A 27,780-nucleotide genomic window follows, 5' to 3' on the forward strand; every position below is an offset into this window, starting at 1 on the left:
TAGGCGCCTACGTGCACCCAGCACACGCCAAATTGGAGTTACCGCCCGGTTACCATGTGGCCCTTGTGGTAATTTCAATTTTGGTGCCTGTCCGCTACGCGTGTCTGAAAAAAATATATTTTTTCTGGCGCGGAAGCTACGTGCGTCAAGTAGCATTTGATGCGCATAGACCATTACCACCCGGTTACCACGTGAGACCTTACTGCTAGGTCATTGACTTGCAGTAAGGTCTAAGACCCAAAATGGATGCGCAGCAATTTTCATTTTGCTGCACGTCCGTTTTTGGCAGGTGCGCTAAAAAAGAATTCTGCTCGCGCCCAAAACATGCATCTACAGTACCGCAGGCCATTTTTCAGCACACCTTAGTAAAAGGACCTCTAGATAAAGTTAGAACAGCAATTTTTTCTGGCTTAGTATTGCTGCTCACCAAAAGAAAAGCACCTGGGCCTCAAGAATTGGTGTGTAGGAACCAGGGGCATAGTCAGACTTCAGCGGGAGGGGGGTCCAGAGCCCAGGTGAGAGGGCACATTTTAGCCCCCCCCCCCCCGCGCCATTGCCGACCCCCCCTCCAACATTGCTGGCCGACCCCTCGCCACTGCCACCGCCACCACCAACTTTGCCCCCCTCCAACGACCTTCTCGACCCCCCTCCCGCCGCAACCCTCCCCTGCCGCCGCCATCGTCGCCTACCTTTGCTGGCGAGGGACCCCAATCCCCGCCAGCTGAGGTCCTCTTGCTTCCCGCGCAAGGCTTCATTCTGCTTCTGTGAGTCTGACATCCTGCACGTACAACATGCAGGACGCCAGAAACAGAACAAAGCCTTCCACAGGAAGCAAGAGGACCTTGGTTGGCGGGGGTTGGAGTCCCCCGCCAGCAAAGATAACCCATGGCGATGGCAGGAGAGGGTTGACGGCAGGAGGGGGTCGAGAGGGTCGTCAGCAGGGGGGTCCAGGCCCAAATCTATGGTGTGGCCCCACGTAGCTACGACCCTGGTAGGAACAGCCTTTGTTCAAAGACCTGACACGGGCCGTGTTTTGGCAAAATGCCTATCTCAGGGGTCAGCTGTGATTATCGTTACCAAAATACAAAATCTAATCTAATCTGCTGTTTAAATAACACACAAATCCCAGTATGAGGTTCAGGGCGGTTTACAATATAAGGAGCTGTACATAAACAGGAAGAACAAATTAGTATAGGAAATAACAATTTAAAATTTATCAAATAGAAAAGTCTTCAGCTTCTTGAACAACCGCATATAATTTGATTCTAAACTAATTAAAACTGGTAGAGAATTCCACTCAGCAATAGCACAAAAAAGAAAACAGAGAATCTACCTGGCGCTTAAACCTTGGTTTGTAGTCCAACATGTATTCCATTAGGGAAATGTTGAACTGTGTTGAAAAACAGCACATGTATAGCGTAAAAACTCTCAGTGGCGATGTGCCCAGCTCAGTTGCATCCAAAACAAAACCACCGTGAATCTGTGTCCAGTGTGTTTCCCTTTACAAGTAGGGTTACCATATGTCCAGATTTACCCGGATAAGTCCTATTTTTGTCTGGGCAACTGGGCAGAAATCCGGACAAACGGGCAGATTGCTAGCCTCCCCTCCCCTTACTTACTACTGCCCTGGTGGTCTAGTGACCTCTTCGGGGCAGGAAAGAGCCCCCTCTTTCCTGCCCGGAACGCTGCCCTGCATGCATCCTTCCTGTTGCTGATCTCGGTGCCGATTCAAAATGGCCACCAAGAGTTGAAGTGACCTCGCGAGACTTCAACTCTCGGCAGCCATTTTGAAACGGCGCCGAGATCAGCAACAGGAAGGATGCATGCAGGGCAGCGTTCCGGGCAGGAAAGAGGGGGCTCTTTCCTGCCCCGAAGAGGTCACTAGACCACCAGGGCAGTAGTAAGGTAAGGGGAGGAAGATGACGGGGAGGGGAGGGTGACGGGGTGTGTGACAGGGGGCTGAGCGAGGGCGTGAAAAGGGGCGGGGTGTGTGTGTGTTGGGGGGGCATGTGTCCTCCTTTTTGGGGGACAAAATATGGTAACCCTATTTACAAGGTTACTCGGAATCCCACTCATTCCCCCTTCTAGACAGAAATCAATAGAGACCAAGTAACCAGGTAAAGGGAAATACATTGGACACAGGCTCTGCACATATGCACAGCATTCATTCATTCATTCATTTATGTGATTGAGCTGGGCACATCAACACTGAGAGTTTTTGTGCTACACATACACTGTTTTTCAGCACAGTTCAACATTTCCCTAATTTAATACATGTTAGACTACAAACCATTGGATTTTTAAAATTTTTGGAATGATAACCACGGCTGACCCCTAATATAGCCCGTGTCGGGTCCTTGGATAAAGGCTGTGTCCACACACCAATTCTTGAGGTCCACATGCTTTTCTTTTACTCTGCTGGTTGTGCTATACCATTGATTCCCTCTTCTTTGTTTGGTCAGTATTGCTGCTAACAGGATAACCTCTTATTCCATCAACATTCGACCCCCCCATACCACCCTGGCACTATTCTTGCCTATAAAGCACATCGGGAAGGTCTGCCTCTCTGTAAAGATGTACTATTCTTTATATCCCCTTACGTTTTCTCCACTCCATTAATGATCACTTGGTTTTACCTAGTCCGTCTCAGGCAAGTGTGGAGCTGCTAGGCCAGAGTTTTTCACCCAGTCCTCGGGGCACAGCAAGTCACGGAAAGACAGAGCTGGGCCTGTGGAAGGCCATCGCAGCCGCCGATCCCCCATCAGGCTGCCGCCACCCTGCGCCCCTTACCTTCCTGCGTCTGTTCCTCTCTCAGTCTGTCACTCTCCTGCTCCTGTGTGCCAGGATCTGGGTTCTTGTGTTAACGCAATCACTCGGGTCCCAACACACAGGAGCAGGAGAGAGACAGACTGAGGGAGCAGAAGCTTCTGGTGTAGGCCCCCTCTTGAAGACCAGACCTGGAGCATCTTGCCCTCCCCCTCTTGGTGGCCCTGGCCAGTCATGGTTTTCAGGATATCCCCACTGAATTCTCAGACTCCAAAATCACCACTCACTTCTCACCCCCCTAGGAGCTAGGCAAGAGCTGTATTCATTGAAATTGTTAGTATTAATAAACCTTTGCAGCTTGTGGTCAATGTTTTCATGTAAACTAGGCAAAGCACTTTCTTTTTCTAGCACTTACTTTATGGAATCTACTCCCTCTATTGTTACCCGCTGAATTGTCTTTTTCAGTGTGCCTTTGGGAATGTTAATCCTGGCTGAGAAGGGTTATCAAATCTGTGTACAGAATGAGTTCCAGTAATTAGAATGGGATTTGTAATATAATTTTACTTGTGTGTTTATGCTTGATGTATGGATTGCCTTTCTTGTTTTTATGATGACATTCCCTTTCTTTTTCTATCTGTTGTATTGTTTTTAACTCTGCTACCTGGATACATTTTGACTTTGCTGCTGCAACGACCTTGACTCCTAAATCTCAGTGGATAAAATTTTACTGGACATTCAGTCACCCATCCATAATTTATCTGTTAACCAGCACTGAATTTAAAAGGAAGAGAACTCGTGGTTGGCATTGGGTGCTGATATTAATCTAAAAAAAATGATGAAACAAAGCTTCTTTGTATTCTGGTGGCAGTCTCCACCTCAGGGATTGCTGGAGGAACTAACAGCTTTGGACAAGTTCCTATAAGGAAAGCCCAGAAGCCATTATTAAGCTGGACTTGGGAAAATCTACTGCTTATTCCTGGTATAATCAGCATAAAATCAGCACTAACGGCTAAAGCCACATGAGACTATTTTGTAGGTGGTCCGGGGGCCTACATAAAATTCAGTCCTGTCTTTCCCTGGTTTCACTTAGGCAGTTAAGTGCTGAATATCTCACTTTGGGGTCCTGTTACCAAGCTGCAGGAAAAAGGGCCCTGAGCTAGCGATGGGGCCGGTTTTCTCTCAAGCCAGGGCCCTTTTTACAACAGCAGGTAAAATGCTCCCAGACAAACATGGCCACGTGGTAAGAGAACTCTTACCACGTGGCCATGCAGTGGGGTGACCTTACCTCCGCCCATTGAGGTGGCAATAGGGCTGCCGTGGTAATCCAGCAGTAAGCAGGCAGCACATACTATGCCTGTTTACCGCTGGGTTACCGCTGTGCAAACCATTTCGGGGGGGGGGGGGGGGGGGGTCTTTTTCCCAGAAATGGTACATGCTTGGGGCAGAACTACCGCCAGTGGCTGTGCTGGGCCGGCGGTAGTTCCGATTTACATAAGTAATGCCATACTGGGAAAAGACCAAGGATCCATCGAGCCCAGCATCCTGTCCACGACAGCGGCCAATCCAGGCCAAGGACACCTGGCAAGCTTCCCAAACGTACAAACATTCTATACATGTTATTCCTGGAATTTTGGAGTTTTCCAAGTCCGTTTAGTAGCGGTTTATGGACTTGTCCTTTAGGAAACCGTCCAAAGCCTTTTTAAACTCTGCTAAGCTAACTGCCTTCACCACTTTCTCCGGCAACGAATTCCAGAGTTTAATTACACGTTGGGTGAAGAAAAATTTTCTCTGATTTGTTTTAAATTTACTACACTGTAGTTTCATCGCATGCCCCCTAGTCCTAGTATTTTTGGAAAGTGTGAACAGACGCTTCACATCCACCTGTTCCACTCCACTCATTATTTTATATACCTCTATCATGTCTCCCCTCAGCCGTCTCTTCTCCAAGCTGTATAGCCCTAGCCTCCTTAGTCTTTCTTCATAGGGAAGTCGTCCCATCCCCGCTATCATTTTAGTCGCCCTTCGCTGCACCTTTTCCAATTCTACTATATCTTTCTTGAGATGCGGCGACCAGAATTGAACACAATACTCAAGGTGCGGTCGCACCATGGAGCGATACAACGGCATTATAACATCCTCACACCTGTTTTCCATACCTTTCCTGATAATACCCAACATTCTATTCGCTTTCTTAGCCGCAGCAGCACACTGAGCAGAAGGTTTCAGTGTGTTATCGACGACGACACCCAGATCCCTTTCTTGGTCCGTAACTCCTACGTGGAACCTTGCATGACGTAGCTATAATTCGGGTTCTTTTTTCCCACATGCATCACCTTGCACTTGCTCACATTAAACATCATCTGCCATTTAGCTGCCCAGTCTCCAGTCTCGTAAGTCCTCTTGTAATTTTTCACAATCCTGTCGCGATTTAACGACTTTGAATAACTTTGTGTCATCAGCAAATTTAATTACCTCGCTAGTTACTCCCATCTCTAAATCATTTATAAATATATTAAAAAGCAGCGGTCCTAGCACGGACCCCTGAGGAACCCCACTAACTACCCTTCTCCATTGTGAATACTGCCCATTTAACCCCACTCTCTGTTTCCTATCCTTCAACCAGTTTTTATCCACAATAGGACATTTCCTCCTATCCCATGACCCTCCAATTTCCTCTGTAGCCTTTCATGAGGTACCTTGTCAAACGCCTTTTGAAAATCCAGATACACAATATCAACCGACTCCCCTTTGTCCACATGTTTGTTCACTCCTTCAAAGAATTGAAGTAAATTGGTCAGGCAAGATTTCCCACACAAAAGCCATGCTGACTTGGTCTCAGTAATCCATGTCCTCGGATGTGCTCTGTAATTTTGTTTTTGATAATAGCCTCTACCATTTCCCCGGCACCGACGTCAGACTCACCGGTCTATAATTTCCCGGATCTCCCCTGGAGCCTTTTTTAAAAATGGGCATTACATTGGCCACCCTCCAATCTTCCGGTACCATGCTCGATTTTAAGGATAAGTTGCATATCACTAGCAGTAGCTCCGCAAGCTCGTTTTTCAGTTCTATCAGTACTCTAGGATGAATACCATCCGGTCCAGGAGATTTGCTACTCTTCAGTTTGCCGAACTGCCCCATTACGTCCTCCAGGTTTACCGTGAAGTCAGTAAGTTTCTCCGACTCGTCCGCTTGAAATACCATTTCCAACACCGGTATACCACCCAAATCTTCCTCGGTGAAGACCGAAGCAAAGAATTCATTCAGTCTCTCCACTACGTCTTTGTCTTCCTTGATCGCCCCTTTTACCCCTCGGTCATCCAGCGGCCCAACCGATTCTTTTGCCGGCTTCCTGCTTTTAATATACCGAAAAAAATTTTTACTATGTTTTTTTGCCTCTAATGCTATCTTTTTTTCATACTCCCTCTTGGCCTTCTTAATCTGCGCCTTGCATTTGCTTTGACACTCCTTATGCTGTTTCTTGTTATTTTCAGACGGTTCCTTCTTCCATTTTCTGAAGGCGTTTCTTTTAGCCCTAATAGCTTCCTTCGATTTAGCGTTCGGTAAGTACACATTGGGCTTACCGAAGCTTTGTAAAAGACCTCCCTAAATAGGATAAGGATAGCTGGCTGCACAAACTCGGATATTCAGTACCAGTGCCTAGATATGGCACAGCATTGAATACCAGGGGTAATGCTGGGGGCAGTAGTATTTTAGGAAAGGATCTGTTGACATAGAGCCTTTTATAAAATCTATGTATGTATTTATTTATTGGGACTTATTAACTGCCTTTATGAAGAGTTCCACACAAGGATGTACAGTAGCTACAGTTTAACATAAAACTTACAATTTTGTCAACAGCATAACAGTAAAATGATCAAACATAAGCATAAATGCAATAAATAAGGTAAACTTGAAAACAGCAAATTGGAACCTAATAATAGGACTACCATGAAACAGTATCAAAATATATACACATTTAACAAATAACATTAACAGAAATAACTCAGTAACATACACATCTAAGTGTTAGCATTTACACGTATAAGTTGGTATTTCAGAAACTAGACATGTGTATGCCATTTTCGACATCTACACATCTAAATTCTTCAAATTCTGCAAATTTAGTACAATTGCTACAATAATTCACCACGATTAATTGTTTTTGGGGGGAGGGAGTCTCCTTCCCGTGCTGGTTCCAGTCACAAAATTATTGCCAGGACCTCCCGCGGCAGTCTCAGCAGCCATTCTAAATGGAGCAGTAGCATGGGGCAGGAACAAGTCCGTAAAGAACAGGCTCAGTACCTGCGTTAAGCTGCCTAAATGGACGATCCCTGTTATGGAGTTGCCTCCAAAATGTATTTGTAAAGGTTGCAATGGATTTTCAGTCATCATAGATCAGGGGACCTCAAATCAAGTCCTCATAGTCCATAACTCAGCCCGATTTTCAGGATTTCCACAATGAATATGTATGAGATCTATATGCATGCAATGGAAGCAATAAATGCAAATAGATCTCATAAATATTCATTGTGGAAATCCTGAACACCAGGCTAGTTTGTGGACATCGAAGACTGCATTTGAGGACACCTATCATAAATGACATCATTTTAATCAAAATATATTTTAAAAAGTACACATCTCCAGCTTATCGTCTTAGTAACTCTCTCTTCTAAGGATTTGGGGGTTTATAATCTTTCCTTCCAGATTATAAATTCTAAAATTATTAGAGATGAAAGCTTAAGAAAAACAGGATGGGTTCTCGTTTGCCTCTGATGATTTAAAAATTGTATCAAAAGTTGCTTAGATGAAAACATTGACCAGAAGTTGCAAAGCTTTATTAATACTAACAATTTCAATGAATATAGCTCTTGCCTAGCTTCTAGGTGGCTGAGAAGTGAGTGGTGCTTTTGGAGTCTGAGAAAAGTTATCAGGGAACATGAATAACAAGATGGTGCTGGCCTTTAGTGATTTGAATTCAAAGGAATCTAATTCACTAGATGACCGGCCAGTTATCTGTGCATGAAGGATGGAAGGGAGTAGAGAGGATTGAAGTGCTCTAGAGCATTTCATTAAGTTGTTTTTTTCAGAGGCAGCCTATGAAATAAACCACAGGGGAATAGGGATGAGGAAGAGAGAGGGAGAGAAAGTTATTGTCTCCCTTTTCACTCTTGTTCTTGATATCAGTGTTACAGTTAGGAATGATGACTTTTAAAAATGCTTATAGAGCAATTTTTCTTCTTCTGAGTCCAAGCCCTCGGTGAGTAAAGTTTCTATTAAACCCATCTCCATCCACAGTGCTGCAAATATGCAGATAAGAACAAGCAATAAGCAGCATGGGCAGCGATCATCAAGGAAGCTTAACAGCGTTTGGATTTTTTATGGCCAATATCTGTCAGGAGGCCAGCAGTCTTTCCAAGGGGCAATTTCTCCTGTTTCCTCTGATGCATGAAAGTGTGTTCCAGTCGGATCACTGAAAAAGGCTGCATCTGAGCTGTTATTTATGCTCTGCTTTCTCATTATTCCTTTCTGGCCCAACTTTCAGGTAAAATTATTACACACAGCCTCTTTCTTGCCTTCCTTCCCATCCAGCTCTTCTCAGGAAGCCATCTTGCATACCCTACCTCCTTACTCCTTCCCACCCATCTGTCATCAGGGTCAGCGTTCCATCCATCCACAAAGACCAATGAGCAGTTGTGTTTAATTTTTATATGTATGGTGCATGTTCAGGCTAGAACAAAATACACTGCATGTGTTACTCAGACCTATATAAGGGAGGGGATATGTTCAATCAGTTAAGAACATAAGAAGTACCATGCTCAGTCCATCAATGCAACATCCTATCTGCAACTCTAAAGTATAATATTCACCGAGAGTATAAACAATATCAAATTCCAGTCAAAAGAAATTTTTTGCATCCATATTGAAGACCAGAATAACTACTTAAGATAATTGTGTTATATCACAATAACAATAAAAAATGAAATATAAAAGAGGGAAAAAAACTATCCTCCTGATATTCAGCTAGCGGCAGACAGAGGGTTTTTTTGGCCACTGCCAGCACCAAAACCAGCAATTCAATGCCAGGCCCCATCCGGGCTACAGCATTGAATATCCACATTTTTTTAAAGCTGGCCAGTGCATGACCAGTTAATATTCAGACATAACCAGCCCATGGTTTAGTGGATAAAGACAGAACAGCTATTTATGCAGTCTTATTATTTATTCGCTAAACTTGACCAGTTATGTCCAAAAATCGGGACTTAACCGGACTCTATCTCTGGAACACCCCCAACATAGCCAGCTTGAAGTTCAGCACTAACCAGTCATTTTCAACAGCACTATGACCAGATAGCTGCAAAGAAGCGAGTTAACCAGTCATCAGCTGTTCCTAGCCAGTTAACTCCTTTTGAATATTGGCCAGTATGTGCTCAAATATCTGCCACTCATAAAATCATGGCTACCAGTCTCATCATTGCACGCAGAAAAAACTCCCCTGTGCTGTTGCAATATATTTCTAGACTTCATCTTCTTCACTTATATCCATTCATATGTACACATAATTGTCTTTTATCCTAACGTGCTCCAACGCACTGTTGTGTTTTGCTGGGGCTTCGGCTTCCTCAGGGAAATTTAAATAATTGTAGTTACTCTCACTAACCAAAGCTCTAATCGCCAAAAAAAACTACCAATTCTGTCAAAGTCTGTTTCTCCCAAGTCTGTTCTCATACAGTGATCATTACAGTAGCCTCCCTCTGAACTTACTCCATCCTTTTTGAAGGTGTGGTTTTGAGGAACGTTTCTCCAAGTGGGTTAGTTTTCTGCATACCATGAGAGGAATGAACCTCACTTCTAAGCCAGGGCATGTGAAGTAAGATCTCAGTCTCTCAAATTTACTAATAACACTCTCCGTAGTATTTGCATTGTGCAAAAGAGAGTTTCTTTCTGGTGTTCATAAGATGTAACATTTCTCCATTATGAGCTGTGACATGACCTTCTACAGTCAGTCCAGCCTGGGCATAAATGAAGGAAATGCAGTCTGCTAACAAATTGGCAGCCCCCATCCTGTTTGGGTCGAAAGAAATGTGCCAATTAACTCCAAGTACATAAGTACATAAGCACCGCCATACTGGGAAAAGACCAAGGGTCCATCAAGCCCAGCATCCTGTCTCCGACAGTGGCCAATCCAGGCTTCAAGAACCCGGCAACCCCCCCCCCCCCCCCCCCAAAATGAATAATGTTCAATGGACTTTTCCCTCAGGAATCTGTCCAAACCCCCTTTAAATTCCGTAAGGCCAGCTGCTGTCACTACATTTTCCAGCAATGAGTTCCAGAGTCTAACTACACGCTGAGTAAAGAAAAACTTTCTCCTATTTGTTTTAAATCTACCATATTCTAGCTTCATCTTGTGTCCCCTGGTTTTGTTGTTGTTAAAAGTGTAAACAAACGCTTCACATCTGTCCGCTCTAATCCGCTCATTATCATGTAGACTTCTATCATATCACCCCTCAGCCGCCTTTTCTCCAAGCTGAAGAGCCCTAACCTTCTCAGCCTTTCCTCATAGGGAAATCGTTCCATTCCCTTTATCATTTTCGTCGCCCTTCTCTGCACCTTCTCTAATTCCTTTATATCTTTTTTGAGATGCGGCGACCAGAATTGGACACAATACTCGAGGTGTGATCACACCATGGAGCGATACAGCGGCATTATAACGGCATTATAACATCCTCCTGTTTGTTTTCCATCCCTTTCCTAATAATACTCAACATTCTGTGCGCTTTCTTAGCTGCCGCAGCACACTGAGCAGAAGTATTTAACGTCTTATCAACGATGACTCCCAGATCCCTTTCTAGGTCCGTGACTCCTAACACGGAACCTTGCATGACATAGTTGTAATTCGGGTTCCTCTTACCCACATGCATCACTTTGCACTTGTCAACATTGAACTTCATCTGCCACTTGCATGCCCAATCCCCCAGTCTTGCGAGGTCCTCCTGTAATCTTTCACACTTCTCCTGCGACTTGACGACCCTGAATAACTTTGTGTTATCTGCGAATTTAATTACCTCACTAGTTACTCCCATCTCTAGGTCATTTATAAATATGTTAAAAAGCAGCGGTCCCAGCACAGACCCCTGCGGGACCCCACTAACTACCCTTCTCCACTCCAATAATTGATTGTTAGCACCAAATTGACTAATTAGTTATGTGCACATCTGGGATCCATGCAGTGTTGTTCCTAGGTTGGCTGCCATCCAGGGTGGATCGCCGCTGCGCCCCCCCCCCCCCCCCAAGTGAATCACCCCTCCCCCCATGAATCACAACACACACCCCCGGTGCATCACCTCCATCCCCCCCAAATGCATTGCTTTTACCTCCTGAGGGTACAGGGAGCAGTCAGTCTTCTGTCGGCTCCGCTGGTTCCCTGCCCCGGAACAGGAAGTAATGTGAGCGGCAGCAGGGAACTGGCGGAGCCATCATCCACACAGCTTCTCCTGCACGCACCATGTACTCAGGGTGGCCCACCCCCACAGCACCGCCCTTGGCATGCCATTGGATCCATGCCCAAATTTGGGTGCCCTATATAGAATTGCAATGCTGTCTGGAGCACAGGAGCAATCTAGTAGGGTCTCTGATGTTTACTGAATACAAGTGATCATACTGTCCTGGGTCTGTAATGACCGCATTAGAGGACAAGGTTGTTGATAAAACCATCAGATAATACATTATGGTGAAATGCTAGTCACAGAAATGCACTAAGGATCCAAGTCTGTAGGTGTGACCTGTCAGTATCCAGCCAACTGCATTATGTCATTCTACCTGCAGGCAATTATTTATGCTGAGTGGCATCAGGCATCATCTGTGACATTGGGGGGTGAATGTAGCTTATGGTGATAGGCACTGTGTTCGCCCTGACTGTATTAAGGTACTTGTAAAAAGCTGCAATATTGCCATGTGCATGGAATATGGACTAGATTGAATGGAACGGAGGTAACTATAGTGAACAAGGGAGTGGGAGTTTTGAAAAACACAGATGATTTCACAGGGTATCTTGAAAGGGAACTAAGAACCTTGTTCCAGAATAAGATGGGATCTGGAAGATCTGTGCATCAGCGGAAAGGAGAGGCCCCTCTTTCTGACTCGTGAAGTCATTAGTTTTCTAGACTTGTGCTGTAGAATTATTCTTAATAGATATATTGACTATGGCTAAAGACCATGAGGCCTATCCAATCTCTGTCTTTTTTTAATTTCTTGTAACAAAATTAGACCCTACTTTATCTCTGGTCATATCCTTGCTTCCATACAATTACAAATTTTCTGTCCACACACGCTTTTGTTACTGTTCTGGTTTCTAACACAATGTCTCTTATCTGTTAGACCTTCTCTAAGAAATATTTCCTCTTGAAGCTACACCTCCCCCACCCCCATTCCGCCTGATATCATGCTTCCTTTTCCAGAATTTTGCTGCCACTAAGAATGCCTCTTCTGTATTATTTGTGCTTTGAGATATTTGAATGTCTGCATCACGTCCTCTCCACTGTTTCCAGGGTACACATATTTAATTCCTTTATCTCACCTTACAAGGCTTGTTGTGCCAACTGCAGCTCATTTTGTTAGTCCTCCTCTGAGCTTCCTATAGTTTCTTTATCTTTCTGGAAATGTGAGTTCCAAAACTGGGCATTGTACCCTAGATGAGGACTCACCAGTATTGTATACAGAGGTACTGAATGGTATTTTAGAATGGTCATCCAAGTCCAAATTTGAACATTGACGTAAGTGCATCACCAATAATGCTGTGTTCATCCAGAAGGAACAGCCATTTTACAAATCAGAACATCCAAACTAGGGACAATGAACATTCGTATCTGCCATTTTAGTATCATGAATGTCCATCATTCCCGGAGCTGAGACATTGCCCCATTTTTTCGTTAGTTTTGTTTTTGGGAAGGACAGCAACCACATGAGAGATTATGGAGATGGCCAACCAGTTCCCCCCAGTGAAGCGCTGCTCAAACCAAGCACTTTTACATGACCTAGACATTCTGGGGAGCAAATCTAAATACCAGCAGACATGGACATTAAAGCGTCAGCCATTCCCTAGTCCCACCCAACATATGCCCAGAACATGTCTCCTTGCCATATGCACGTTCTGCAGGTTTGGACAGTTGTTACCCAGCATTGCAAAATTGGTATCTGGACATCTATTCACTAGAGACATCTAAATGGCACCATAGGGATGTCTAAAATGCAAATAATGCTTCTAAAATAACTATTATTATCACCTTGCTTCTTCTGCTTCTTCTTTGCCACTTGAATTTCATTATGTTTACAGACTGGTGAACTGGACAGTAAGGGATAGATATTCAGATATTTTGCTGACCACCACCAGCTTTATCCCCAGATAGTCAATCCATGCCATGTCCAGGCACCGGCATTGAATATCCGAGCATACCCAGCCAGATAAAACTTATCCAGTTAAGTGCACATAAGCACATAAGCACCGCCATGCTGGGAAAAGACCCAAGGTCCATCAAGCCCAGCACTCCGTCTCCGACAGTGGCCAATCCTGGCCCCAAAAACCTGGCAAAAACCCAAAATTTAATAACGGTCAATGGACTTTTCCTTCAGGAATCTATCCAGACCCCCTTTAAACTCATCAAGGCCAGCTGCCGTCACTACCTTCTCCGGCAATGAGTTCCAGAGTCTAACTACGCGCTGAGTAAAGAAAAACTTTCTCCAATTTGTTTTAAACCTACCACATTCTAATTTCATCTTGTCTCCCCTGGTTCTATTATTGTTTGAAAGTGTAAACAAACACTTCACATCTGTCTGCTCTACCCCACTCATTATCTTATAAACCTCTATCATAACACCCCTCAGCCGCCTTTTCTCCAGGCTAAAGAGTCCTAGCCGTCTTAACCTCTCCTCATAGGGTAGTTGTCCCATCCCTTTTATCATTTTTGTCGCCCTTCTCTGCACCTTCTCCAATTCACTTATATCTTTTTTGAGATGAGGCGACCAAAACTGAATACAATACTCCAGGTGCGGTCGCACCAAGGAGCGATATAACGGCATTATCACAGCCTCATGTTTGTTTTCCATCCCTTTTCTAATAATACTCAACATTCTGTTTGTCTTCTTAGCCGCCACATTGAGCTGAAGATTTCAACGTCCTATCCACAATGACTCCCAGATCCCTTTCTTGGTCTGTAACTCCTAAAGCGGAACCTTCCATAACTTAGCTGTAATTCGGGTTCCTCCTTCCCACATGCATCACTTTGCACTTGTCAAGTGCAATATTCAGCAATTAACCAGTTAAGGCAAACCGCATAAAGACAGGACTGTGCTTTATGCGGTCCTACTTATTCAGTTACTTTATCCAGTTCAATGCTGAATATCAGTACTTAATCACATAAGTGCTGACTCTACCCCGGACCACCCACAAAGTAGCCAGTAACGGTTTAGGCGCTAACTGGGTATATTCAATGGCACTATCTGGTTAAGTATCAGAAGTAATCTAAGGAAATACTTTTTTACAGAAAGGGTGGTGGATACGTGGGATAGCCTCCCAGTGGAGGTGGTGGAGACAAAGACCTGGATTGGCCACTGTTGCTAACAGGATACTGGGCTAAATGGACCACTGGTCTGACCCAGTATGGCTATTATGTTCAAGAAAGCATGGAACAGGCACATGGGGTCTCTTAGGGGAGAGGAGGAGATAGTGGATGCTTCAGATGGGCAGACTGGATGATCCATTCGGCCTTTTTCTGCCATCATATTTCTATGTTTTTAAGTACCACTGAATATCTATGGTTAGCCTCGGACATTTCTGGCAATTTAAATCAATTTGAATTTACCCCCTAAATATTTTCTTATTTTTAATGAAAAGTTGCCCTCAATCTCTGCCAAACTACTGTGAATAGCAAACTTTTTGTAAGTAAGGTTTACTATCTTTTGGAGAGCAGAAAATAGCCTAAGGTTTCGAGCAGAAGGCTGAGAGCCAGGGTTCACATTCCATTTCTATTCCTTGTTCTATTGCCCCAGTACAAATTTGTATAGAGGCCATACAGATTCTGCCTGTCAGATACAGTTTGGCAATGATCTCTATTGCCACTGCTAAAGTTAGGAGGGTGAACTTTGAATTTAGAAAGCTCTTATAGTTCCTAGAAGCAAGGGCTGATCCTTTTGCCTGGCAACTGTGGAGTGAAACTGAGGAGCTGAAAAGCACTAGTCTAATGGAATGGCCTTGCCTTTGGCTCTGCTCTCTAGCCACTGCAGTATTAAGCAAGGGAGGTTGATGACTGACTAACAGCCAGGGCACAGGGGAGGAAAGCAGTAAAGGAACAGGGACAGAACATATTAAGTATCTGCACTGATTCCTAGGTTGGTTTGGACAGGGACTGGACCACTACATTGCCTCCAAGAGGAGAAACTAAGGAGAGGAGTAGTGGAAACCATCTATCCAGGAGAAGCACTAGGGCAGAGAAGCCCAGTAATGAATCCAGTCAGAGAAGGGACCAACTACCAGGACTGTATCTTCAGGGTCAAAGAGCCCGGCTCCTTGTGATACCATCTACCTCAGATCAGCCCTCTTTGGAAACTGGCATCCAGAGAGGGAATAACTGTAAAGTATTCACCATAAAAAAAAACTTTTTTTTCCAACGCAGAGGATTTATCAGTACTACTAATATTACTGGAGAGATTGTAAGTGTGGAGAAGTTCTGTGCATTATATTATTGGTGACTGTAAACCATTTTATCAAGAACTGTGGGCCCAATATTTAAACCGCTTTGGTTGTATCACAGAAAGGTGATATATCAAATCCATAATTTATAGGGCCAGGAGAGGCAGATAACTGGCTATTTGGTATTTAACCAGCCAGGTGCCGATCCTGGTTGGTTAAATACCTTTGAATATTGGGGGGAGTATTTTTAGAGCCTGGGTAGTATTCAGGTCCATGGGTCTGATCTTCTTAGTGTGAATAGTGCTCTAGCTTATTTTATTTAGGCAAATATTTATCTGCCCTATATTCAAAGCTATTTAAACAGCCAGAAGATGATCTTGGCCATTTAAATGGCTTGGCCGAGGCTATCCAGGGATATTCAGTGGCATTTAACTGGTTAGTGCTGCTGGATATCCCTGCTAACCAGCCATTCCCTAACCAGCTAGATTAGGGGCAGGCTGGGGGTGGGGCATGTGTGGAGCACAGTGTAGCCAGTTAGCAGCAATTTTTGGCCCACTAACGGGCTAAGTAACCGCATAAAGTTAGAACAACAAAAAGGTTGTCTTAACTTTATGTGGTGCAGTTAACTGGGCAATCTCTAGACACTATTTCATCTACTCATCCATATATATAACAAATATTATAAGCTGAAAATATTGCTCTGTTTGTATATCTCTTATTTCAAATAATATTCAAATGATACTCCAATAACTCTAAGTATATATTGAAAAAATAGAGGAAAAAGACCTCAAAAGTCCCTGCTTGGCAGCAAGTGAAATATCTTAGTGCCAGCGCATATTGGACTCCGGTCTTCTCATCGGTCTAAAAAACCTCCAGACAATAATTTTTTATTTTATTCATATATATTGTGCACTCAAATTTCCATTTATAATTCAAATCTTCATAAAATATAACTTTCAATTGTTCATACAATATTGCTTTTCTTGTTCATGCAATAATGAAATCAAGCACTTTAAGTGCTTGATTTCATTATTGCATGAACAAGAAGAGCAGTAAGTGCTTGATTTCATTATTGCATGAACAAGAAAAGCAATATTGTATGAACAATTGAAAGTTATATTTTACGAAGATTTGAATTATAAATGGAAAGTTGAGTGCACAATATATATGAATAAAATAAAAAATTATTGTCTGGAGGTTCTTTAGACTGATGAGAAGACTGGCGTCCAGTATGAGCTGGCACTAAGGTATTTCACTTGCTGCCAAGCAGGGACTTTTGAGGTCTTTTTCCTCCATTTTTTGAATATATACTTAGAGTTATTGGAGTATCATTTGAATATTATTTGAAATAAGAGATATACAAACAGAGCGATGTTTTCAGCTTCTAATATTTGTTAGCAATTAACTGGGCACCAGTTTGAATATCGGCTGGCACCTAGTTAACTTTCAGGTGGCCACTGAGACCCAGATATTCAATGCCAGGAGTCAAATGTGTCCCAGCACTGAATATCCAGGGTCAGTTCACCCTGAGGCTGTGAGCGCCTCAGACACCGCTTACTGCTGCAGCTGATTAGCGGGCGGTATGTGTTTTGCATGTTTGTCTGATGGAGTTCAGCTAAGATTACTGGTTTATATTATGCATTATATAGTGCTATGCATTCATACTGTAAAGTTGGTACACTACTTTGGCATTTTGCTTAACTTCTGAAATGTCATCTAGACATTTTTCAAATAAATAAACTCCTATAGGTCAATATTGAAAAGGACTTAGATATTTAATGGGCACTGCTAAATAAATAAGTGTCCTATCTGTGGATTTTTGGTGGCTCTATCTGGATAGTGCAACTGAAAACATGTCTAGCATCCTTGGCAATTCTATGACTTTGAGCCTCGTAGGACCCTATTCTATAATATGGTATCTACTTTCCTTTATAGAACACTAAATTAACAGTGCAAATATGCCCCTATAAATTAGGTGTGGGCACTTATCAGTGGTGCCACCCATTCTTGGCTCAGGCCCACCCAGCTGCAGCGCCACGCTGCTGTTTTCCCCCCTCTCCTCTGAGACATCCCGGCATCTGTGCTTCAGTCTCTGAACCTCTTCCCTCCCCAATGTCAGTAGAGGCATCCTCAGCGCCTGCAGCGATTCATTCTCGCTGCTTGCACTGGCCCTGCAGGATTCCTTCTGCCACGTTCCGCCAGACAGGAAACAGGCAATGACATCAGCGAGGGCGGGACACGGCAGATGGCAGCCTATGGGGCCAGCGCAAGCAGTGAGAATGAATCGCTGCCAAGGCTGAAGACGCCTCTACCGACTTTGGGGAGGTACAGAGTTCAGAGACAGGGGCACAGATGCCGGGATGCCATGGAGGAAAGGGAGAAGATGTGGGGTAGGTGAAAAAAATATCTCCAGCAAGATATTTGTGGTGTGGTTGCGGAGGAGGGGGCATGTGTGCGTGGAAGGGCCCATCAAAAATACTGAGTCTTGCTATGCCTCTGGTACTTATGCCAGCCATACAACTGGCATAAGCAGGTGCACCTAAGTGCTGTAGATACACAGGTAACAGAGTATTTTATAAGTTATGTTGTGGGTGAGTTCCGTCTGTAATCTGCCCAGACTCCTCCTTAATGTATGCCTACCTATAAAATATGCCCTATGGAAGATACACATGTATTCACAGAATAGCACTGAGGTGTAATTTTGGCTTTATGCGGATATGTGCACATATACAAGCATAAATGCCAATATTCTAATGAATTACGCATGTAATATGCACATAACTGTTAGCACATGTGTTATATAATTGGTTGTATCTGCCAGGATGGAGTTAAGGCACAGTGAAGCTAGAACAGCCAGGTATATAGGTAGTGATGATATTCAGCCACTACTCGGTAGCTACACCGTTTAATTTAAGCCTGCAAAAAAATCTGACATAAATTAAACCACTTAGCTACATGTATAAAAGGTAATTCGATAAGCTGGCATCTAAACTTAGGTGCTGGTAGTGCGCCTAGTTTATAAAATAACAGTGCTTATGCTCATGATAGGCACCAAGAATAGGCAGCTGTTCTATCAACACTGGGGGCCGATATTCAGACTGCAGGAGTAAGACCAGCTAACTCCCGCAGTCAGCTTGGGAGGCGGGGCTAGTGCTGGGCAGACTTCTATGGTCTGTGCCCTGAAAATGGCAGATACAAATCAAGGTCAGGTATACACAAAAAGTAGCACATATGAGTTTATCTTGTTGGGCAGACTGGATGGACCGTGCAGGTCTTTCTCTGCCGTCATCTACTATGTTACTCATGTTACTATGTAAATATTCAATGCTGGGCCATTTCCAGTGACCAGCATTGAATATACGGTTTATTTTTGACCAGTTTAAAGATAACTGACTAAGTCAATATTCAGACTTAGCCAGTTATCTTTAAACCTGCCAAACATATCCCACGTTTAAACCAACTTTAAAAACTGGAGATATTCAGCAGGGAATAGCTGGTTATCCACTGCTGAATAGCAGCGGATAGCCGGTTAAGCGCTATTTTGCTGGTCAGCAGCCGTTCTGGCTGGTTAAATAACACTGAATATCGGGGGGGGGGGGGGGGGGGAGTGAGCTTAAATCACTTAAGGGACCTTTTACAATCCTGCGGCACAGGTTTCTATTTTTGGCATTAATGGCCACATACTAATGTTACCATTAGCACATGGTCATTAGCATATGGCCCTTACCTCTACCCATTTGTAGGTAGTAAGGGCTTACGCGCTAATCAGGCGCTAATCAGCACGCGGCAATGTGGCTGCACTAACTGATTAGTGCAGACACGCCCTCTCTGCACCCCTCAGACACACCCCCTCGGCCAAAAAATAAAATGTATTTTTTAATGCATGGGTAATGCACGCACATTGGGATATTACCATGGGATACTTCCGTGCACTTCACAGTATGCCCTTTTAAGCTGCTTACTGCAGCATGGTAAAAGAGCCCCTTAGCCTGCAACTTTCAGGGGGTGTACACATGGGTGGAAATGAGCATGTCACCAAATGACACACACAACTTATACAATATTAGAAACATAGTAGCATAGTAAATGACGGCAGATAAAGACCTGAATGGTCCATCCAGTCTGCCCAACAAGATAAACTCATTTTATATGGTATGTGATACTTTATATCAGTGTGTTTCTTCTGGCAAAAAAGGTGCCGGTACTCAAATGTCAGGCCACCCTTCAGGGATGAGGTGATCACTGAAGGACTCACCCCACAATAGCCAGGACCCCTGCAACCAGTCACAGAATCTATGACAAGGCAGAATTGGTGTGTAGAGCCTGAGCTCTTTCATTAAAACTTGGGGACCATGGGTCAATTTTAGCAGACAATGGAAAAGGTGCCAGTACTCAGTACCCCCAAGTACCCCCTCAAAAAAAGCCCTGCTTTATATGTATACTCAAGTTTGATTTGTCCTTTCCATTCTCAGGGCACAGACCGTAGAAGTCTGCCCAGCACTCTTCTTGTACTAAAAGTTCTGAATTAAATTCACTCCAGGAAATCCGCTGCTTATTTCTAGGATAAGCAGCATAAAATGTATTGAACTTTTTTTTTTGTGGGGATCTTGCCAGGTATTTGTGACCTGGATTGGCCACTATTGGAAACAGGACACTGGGCTCGATGGACCTCTGGTCTGCCCCAGTGTGGCAACACTTATGTACTTATATAGAGACCTTTTTACCAAGCTGAAGTAAAACGTGGCATTAGCGTGCCCTTGCGTGGGCCTTTCCTGTGGGCTAAGACTATTTGTACTGCAGCCGGAAAACGGCCGATCTTCTATTTTCTTAATTAATGGCCAGGCACTAGAGTTGCCATTATCGCGTGGCCATTAACAAAGATTAAGAATCAGAGCAATAGCCAGGTTTTGATCTCAGGGGGAGCAGACTTTTATAAAATAGTCACCGGTTGGTATCAGCTAGACAACAGTGTCTGTGTTGTTGCTCAGGGGCTATAGCGGGCACTGATTAATACAGGCTGTCCCTGTTGCGTCCTGCCTACAAGGAAACAGTAAGTTACATCAGGAGGCAGGAGGCACAATATTATCAGTTATGCGCATTGCATGGCTAACTTATGTGTGTCTACATATGCTTATCCTAAGTAGGCATACAGTGCTAATTGGTGCTAAGCATGACCCTTTGAGGCAGTGGTGTAGCTACATGGTGCCACAGGGTCCTGGGCCCCCGTAGATTTGTCTCTTGACCCCCCCCTCCCGCCGCCGCCATCGCCTACCTTTGCTGGCGGGGAACCCCAACCCCCACCAGCCGAGGTCCTCTTCATCCTTCGTACAACGTGCAGGACATCAAACTCAGAAACAGAACGAAGGAAGAAGAGGACCTCGGCTGGCGGGGGTTGGGGTCCCTCGCCAGCAAAGGTAGGCGATGGCAGTGGTGGGGGAGGGTTGGCGGCGGGAGGGGGATCGAGAGGGGTCGTCGGCAGGGGGGTCAAAGTTGGTGGTGGCGGCGGGGGGGTTGGCAATGGCGGGGGGGTCGGCGGCACCGGGGGGGAGGCTAAAATGTGCCCCCTCACCTTGGGCTCTGGACCCCCTTTCGCCAAAGTCTGGCTACGCCCCTGCTTTGAGGTGCCAGTTTTTTGTAGAATTGCTGCAAGTGGCAGTGGCTACCTTAAAGTATAACTAGTGCCACTGCCTATCCATATAGTGGTACTGTAGATACATATTTTCATAAATTCTGTAGTCAGTATTTTTTTTAAAGGCTCACGGAAAATGTTAATGATACAGGCACTTTCCATACACCATTGCCCATCTCACATATTTTTCAAATTCCACCTCTTTACTTCCAGGTTCTGAGCAACGACAACTTCCTAACACTGAAGATGGTTAGACAGGAGGATGCTGGGAAATACGTCTGCAGAGCGGTAGTCCCACGTGTGGGTGCTGGAGAACGGGAGGTGTCACTTACAGTAAATGGTATAGATAATTCATTATCCCTATTTTGCAAATGGAGCTAGGTGATAGTCACAGCTTTTAGTCTCCAATCCAGTGTGTTTGCGCTGACAGATGTGCAGCTGATACATTGGAGCATCAGCAGATGTTCACCATCAAAGAAAAATGAATAATTACCCACTAAGGTCTCATTTCATTTTTACTGCATGGAAATGGCATCACATTAGGCTGGTGTAGGAATGCAGAATGTATCTCTAAGACTGGATGGCTTAGGTGACTGGCACAAGGATATGAAGTCATTCAGTTCTGGGAATGGGAGACACAGGGAATTAGCTCAGGGGGATACAAAGCCTTTCACCTTTAGGACTAGATGGATTTGGGGGGCTAGATGCACACATAGGGTGCACTAGTAAATATGCTTAGCACATAATAACATGGGACTCTCCCAAGCGCTAAGGCATTTCTAGTGTGCCCCAGAAACAGGGCAATTTCCTGTTTTTCTCTTTCAGGTCATGCACTAATGTTCGCATTAGCATGTGTAACCTGATAAAATTGATGGGGGAGCAGTCCAGGGGCGTAGCCAGACACCCAATTTTGGGTGGGTCTGTACCCAAGATGAGTGGGCAGAAGAACTCCGTCCCACAGGTGATTTGGTCTCTCCTTCTCTCGCCTGCATGCCATATGGTCTCTCAAACATCCTCCCTCTCCCGCACATCTGTTAAACAGCAGATTTTCACCGGCAGCGAGCAGCAACTAATACACACTGCTCATGTTGGCCCCAGAGCCTTCCCACTCATGCAACTTCCTGTTTCCGCATAGGCAGCAATACATCAGAGAGAAGACTGTGGGGCCAGTGCAAGCAGTATGTATCAGTTGCTGCTTGCTGCAGGCGAAGATCTGCTATTTACAAGGTATGCAGGAGGGACAGTTGTTGGGAGTTTTCAGCTGGTGGGGCTTGGGAATCCCTGCCATTCACCTCATAGGTGTGCTGCTCTACCCGGGCCCACCCTTGGCTACGCCACTGGGGAGCACTTACTGCTTACTATTTAGGAGGCATTAAGAGCTCCCACATTATGGATGCACTAACCAGTTAGCACGTGGTAATCAGAATGCGCTAGCTGGATAGCATGTGCACACCCATTCTCTGTCCTTGACACGCCCCTCCAGAAAATAAATAAATTATTTTTTTTCTTTTTTGTAATAATCACACTCTTTCTTTTTATATACACATATGACCGACTCCCAGTATGTCACTTTTAAGTACTTTCAAAGCATTTCAAAGACAATGATTATTCAAGTTGGAGTTCTTTTACTTATCTTCAGTTTGTGAGCTCCAGGGAAATTTTAAATCTGACATGAAATCATGTTTCGCCATCCAGCTGTATCAAGGATCCACCCCCTTGAAAAATCACATGAAAAATCATTAAAAAACAAAAAATAACGAAGACTAGTGATGATAGGAGAGGGGCTGATGGAATAACTATGCGCTCCATCACTCCTCCTGGCTGAGGTCTTCAGAACACAAGGACTAATTGAGTTTGTACATAAGCATTCAGTGCCTCATTTGTGCGCTAATGTTGCCATTAGTGTGCAGCCATTTTTAAAAATTACCAGGGCAGCATTTTCCACCACCTATTTTGTTGGTAGTAAGGGCTCTCTTGTTATCCTTATGCTGACCGAGCGGTAATGTAGATGCACTGACTGGTTAGCGCAAGAATGCCCACTCTCCACCCCTGACACCACCCCCCCCCCCCCTCAAAAATAATTACAAGAAAAAATATTTAGCTTGTAGTTAATGCATGCACGTGACAAAACTAATGCAGAACAGTTTAGTGTGTCTTATGTTAGGCTATTTTGTGCTGCAAAGTGCCTAACCTAGCTTATTAAAAGGGCCCCTACCTGTTTAACCCAGGACTATAACGAACCACAGTTGTTCCCTGTGCATCTTGCCCACTGGCACCTCACCCTCCACCTCCTACTTCCCACCTCCCACCCTGCCTGCTTCACCACTGCCAATGAGAGGAGACGGTGGGCTGGCAGTAGTGTTTGTACCCCTCCGTATTTATGCCCTATACAACCACAACAGTCAAACCCCAAACCTCATGTCAGATTTAATTCTGACAACTCATAACTAAATGATGGATCTTTGATGTGTTTTATTCATTCATTTATTTATGTGGAACTTTCTATTCTGCACAAATCTGACTAGTAGGGCTAGGCGGTTTCCAAATTAAAAATAACACATGGAAAAGGAACTCCATATTATCAATACAAAAGACAATCATTCAAGACCATCTGAACATAAAATAATAAAAAAGACAGAGGTGCTGAAAGCAAGATGAGGCACCCCAGGATGCAGATGACTAAGTAGGAAAAGCCACGTCTTGATCAATGACTTAAAGCACTTAACAGACAATTCACTGCGAATTGTTAAGGGTACGCTATTTCAAAGGATGGAAGCAGTAAAGAAAAATGCGGAATGACGCATAGACTCATATTGGGCATATCTGGGGCCAGGCAGCACCAGTCGGTGATCATTTATAGATCTCAACAAGCTTTAAGCTAAGTACATTTATTTTTACCTCAGTTTGATTGAAGAGAAAGAAGCGTTGCACTCTTATCACTATTATGACCACTGGACCGATGATAAGAAGTGAAATAACAGTTGAATAATTTTCTAGCTTGAGTTTCCACATTTGATGGTCCAACACATACATTTCTTTTATATTATATTTTGAGGAGTAATCACTTTTTACTGTAACCCTTATTTTAGGACTCTATTCATGTTTTGGACGTCTGAAAACTGGCATTTAGACATCCATATTGCATAGACAACCAAATCTTGATTTTATAAAGCCAGGATATGGACCTCTAAAACTGTAGTACATCCTTACGGCAAGGAGGCGTAGACTGGGCATGTTTTGCGTGGGACCAGGGAGGGGCCAAAATATGGGCATGCAACTTTTATTTCAAAAGGAGAAGGGATGTCTGTGTCTGAAGAGATGGTGATTGGTTACAGAAAGGTGCTCTGACTAAGCAGCTGTTTATTGGATGGATTAAGGTAAAGGGTCATGGATTTGATATACTGCCTTTCTGTGGTACAATCAATGTGGTTTACATATATTGGGCTCCTTGAATGCTAAGAAGCCCATTCAGTCCCCTTGGGCTTCTTCGCATTCAGCGGACGCTAATCAGTAGTGCCCCTTTGTAAAAAGAGCCCATTATCTGCAGGTACTTTCTCTATCCCTACGGAACTCGCAATCTAAGTTTTTGTGCTTGGGGCAACGGAGGGTTAAGTGACTTCCCCAGAGTCACAAGGAGCCACAGTGAGATTCAAATCCAGTTCCTGAGGTTCTCGGCTATCTCCTAATGTTTTTTTTAATGTTGGCACCCACCAACTGCATTAGACCAGGTATCTGGGTACAGATACTAAATATCCAGGTCTGGGGCAGCCACCAGGAGTTAAACAGGTACCATCAATGGTATGCGGACAGCTGCCTGGTTAACTTGGACAGTAAAAGGGCTGCCTACATACCACTGCTGAATAAGTCCCAGCTCTGCCCCGACTCCTTCCCCCAGAGCACCCCATCACCAACCAGAGAGTGCCACAGTGCTCAGAGCAGATATTCAGCAGCCTTTAATTAGGCAAGAGCCTCTGCTGCTTGGCTAAATCATGCTGAATGTCCACGTCTGAGTTTGCGCCTGAGGCAGTGGGGGTTTTAGGGGCCCTTTTACTAAGCCACGCAGACGCCTGCGCGCGCTCAAAGTGCATCAATTCAGAATTACCGCTCGGCTACTGCGAGGCACATGTGGTAATTTCATTTTTGACGCGCATCCGCTACACGCACCAGACAATATATTTTATTTTCTGGTGCGCGGCGAAAATCGGGTGGTAACTCCGACTTTGATGCGCTTAGGTGATTACCACACAGTTAACGTGAGAGCCTACCTTACCATTAAGTCAATGGCTGGTGGTAAGGTCTCAGACTCAAAATGGACGCGCGCCAATTTTTATTTTCCCCCATATCCATTTTTGGCAAAAATTTGAAAAATGCCTTTTTTTACAGGTGCGCTGAAAAATGGATCTGCGCTCATCCATAACAGGTGTCTACACTACCGCAGCCTATTTTTCAGTGCACCTTTGCAAGAGGACCCCTCAGTGACTTGCCCAAGATCACAAGGTATGGCAGAGCGATTTGAAAAGTAACTTCTCTAGTTGTCAGCCCAGTGCTCTAACATAACACAATTTGTATTATGGTATTTTATGCAAACTAGATTTCCGTCGGTATCAGCTGCCACTGATTCTTCCAAGTAGCATCTTTCTCTTTTTGCCATATTTCAGGACCTCCAATTATCTCCAGCACCCAGACTCAGCATGCCTTGCATGGGGAGAAAGGACAGATAAAGTGCTTTATTCGTAGCACCCCTCCGCCGGACAGAATAGTAAGTCTTGGTATGCTTTAAACATCCACAGTGCCAGTCAGGGATGGAGTGCTTTCTTGTCTGTGGAAACACAGATTGCATCACATCCAGCCAAGCACCCTGGTACAGCCCAATCAGAGGCAATTCCCTGACATCAGGAGCTTAAGGTTAAATCTAGCTTACTTCTGGTGTTTTTCAGTATTTTGGGAAACTTATGAGAGTCATAACAATAATGTTTCCAATATTTAAAAAGACTGATGTCCTTGGCACCAATGCTAACTGTGTAACCCTTTTTAAGTATGCCTTGATTTTCATTCATAATATTATGCATAGACCATGCCATTGCAGGTTCCCTGTATAAAACGTATTCATAGATTGGGGTGGAGTTGGTGTGGGCCAGGGCAGGCACTAAAGTTAGGCATTGAGCAACGAAATTCAGTCAGTAATATCTGTAATAGGAACAGTTTTAGAAACCGAGGACTCGATAGCAGGCAGCGATCAGTATTTTGCTGGCCACCTCTGGCATTAAACCCGGAAATTCAATACTGGATCATGCCCAGGCCCAAGCATTGAGTTTCTGGGTACAGAGAGCCAGCTAACTATGAGCCAGTTAAATGCAATATTCAGCAGTTCACCAGCTATAAAGAACCACATAAAGATAGGACTGATTTTATGCAGCCCATTTTTTGAAGTTATCTTTAACCAGTCAAGTGCCAAATATTGCATTTAACTGGTTAAGTGCAGACTCTGCTCCCAGAACCACCCCCCCCCCCCCCCAAAAAAAAAAAAAAATAGCCAGTTTCGACTTGGATGCTTACAGGGCATTTTCGGAGATTCTATCCAGTTAAGTGGCACTGAAAATGCCCAATGAGCCCCAGACAGGCAATTTAAATGGCCAGGAACCTCTCCTGTTTAAATCATTTTGAATATCGGGCCCCAAGAATGCGCATAAATGATCAGTATACTGGCACGTATGTGCACATATATGCGTGTAAACACAAATATTGCACATATGCACTATTCTTTACCCTCGTACCTAAATGCGATGGCACGTAGTTTGAAGGTAGGTGTACCTATGGACATAGTCTGGGTGAAGCATGTGCCAGGCATACAATTATACGTATAAATTAGAGAATACAATAGTTTATTTGTTTGGGGGGAAGAGATCTAGGCATGAGCATTTACATCAGCTCTCTGACTATAGTGCTGTGCCTATAATCAGTTTATTCAGGGCTGTCAGGTTCAGTGGGTATGAGTAGCTGCACATCATCCGTGTAGATGTAGAACTGAGTGTATAAGTTAGTTGCCAATCTTATGCAATCACCTTTATTTATTCAGTAGTGTCCTCAGCGGCATACCGAGGGTGGGGCGATGGGGGCGGTTCACCCCGGGTGTGCACTGCAGGAGGGGTGGCAGGGAGCAGCTGTCAACTCCGCCATTTCCCTGCTCCCTCTGATGTTACTTCCTGTTCTGGGGCAGAGGGAGCAACAACCATTAGGCTGCTCCCAGCACCCCAGGAGGTAAGAACAATGCACCCGGGGAGGCTTGGAGGTGATGTGCCGGGGGACACACGCTGCACCCGGGGGGGTGCGTAGCGGCGATCCGCCTTCAGTGGCAGCTAGCCAAGGAACACCACTGGGTGTCCTTTGAATGAAAAGTATCATTGAATATAAGCATAAAATTTTGCATCAGTGCCAGCACTCAATTTTATGAATTTTAATAACAGGCAGAGTAACTATAGGTTACCCATTATCCAAATAAACTCACAATGTATTTGGCAAGTTAATACTTTGTAGAAATGCATGCAGCAGCCTATGGGTTGGATGGTCTGACTGAACATTCTGAAAAACAAATCAGAAAGAGGGGAACCAGCAGATTCAAACCAGTATGACCAAACTATTCAGAAAAGTCTTCTTCACACCATGCACCAGTGCTTTCTTTCTTTTTTGTTCCAATATTTTA

General features: G+C 44.3%; 1 protein-coding gene across 1 annotated transcript in view; it reads left to right on the forward strand.

Annotated features, from left to right (window-relative positions):
- The window catches only part of KIRREL3 (kirre like nephrin family adhesion molecule 3), a 1,393,929-nt gene that overhangs the window by 1,290,982 nt on the left and 75,167 nt on the right, over positions 1 to 27,780 (forward strand). Inside the window, exons 10-11 of the mRNA XM_030221488.1 lie at positions 21,294 to 21,420; positions 25,739 to 25,839. Coding sequence (XP_030077348.1) covers positions 21,294 to 21,420; positions 25,739 to 25,839 — 228 coding nt within the window. The remainder of the gene's footprint in view (positions 1 to 21,293; positions 21,421 to 25,738; positions 25,840 to 27,780) is intronic.

The sequence above is a fragment of the Microcaecilia unicolor genome, chromosome 12 (genome assembly GCF_901765095.1).
Source record: "Microcaecilia unicolor chromosome 12, aMicUni1.1, whole genome shotgun sequence".
Lineage (NCBI taxonomy): Eukaryota > Metazoa > Chordata > Amphibia > Gymnophiona > Siphonopidae > Microcaecilia > Microcaecilia unicolor.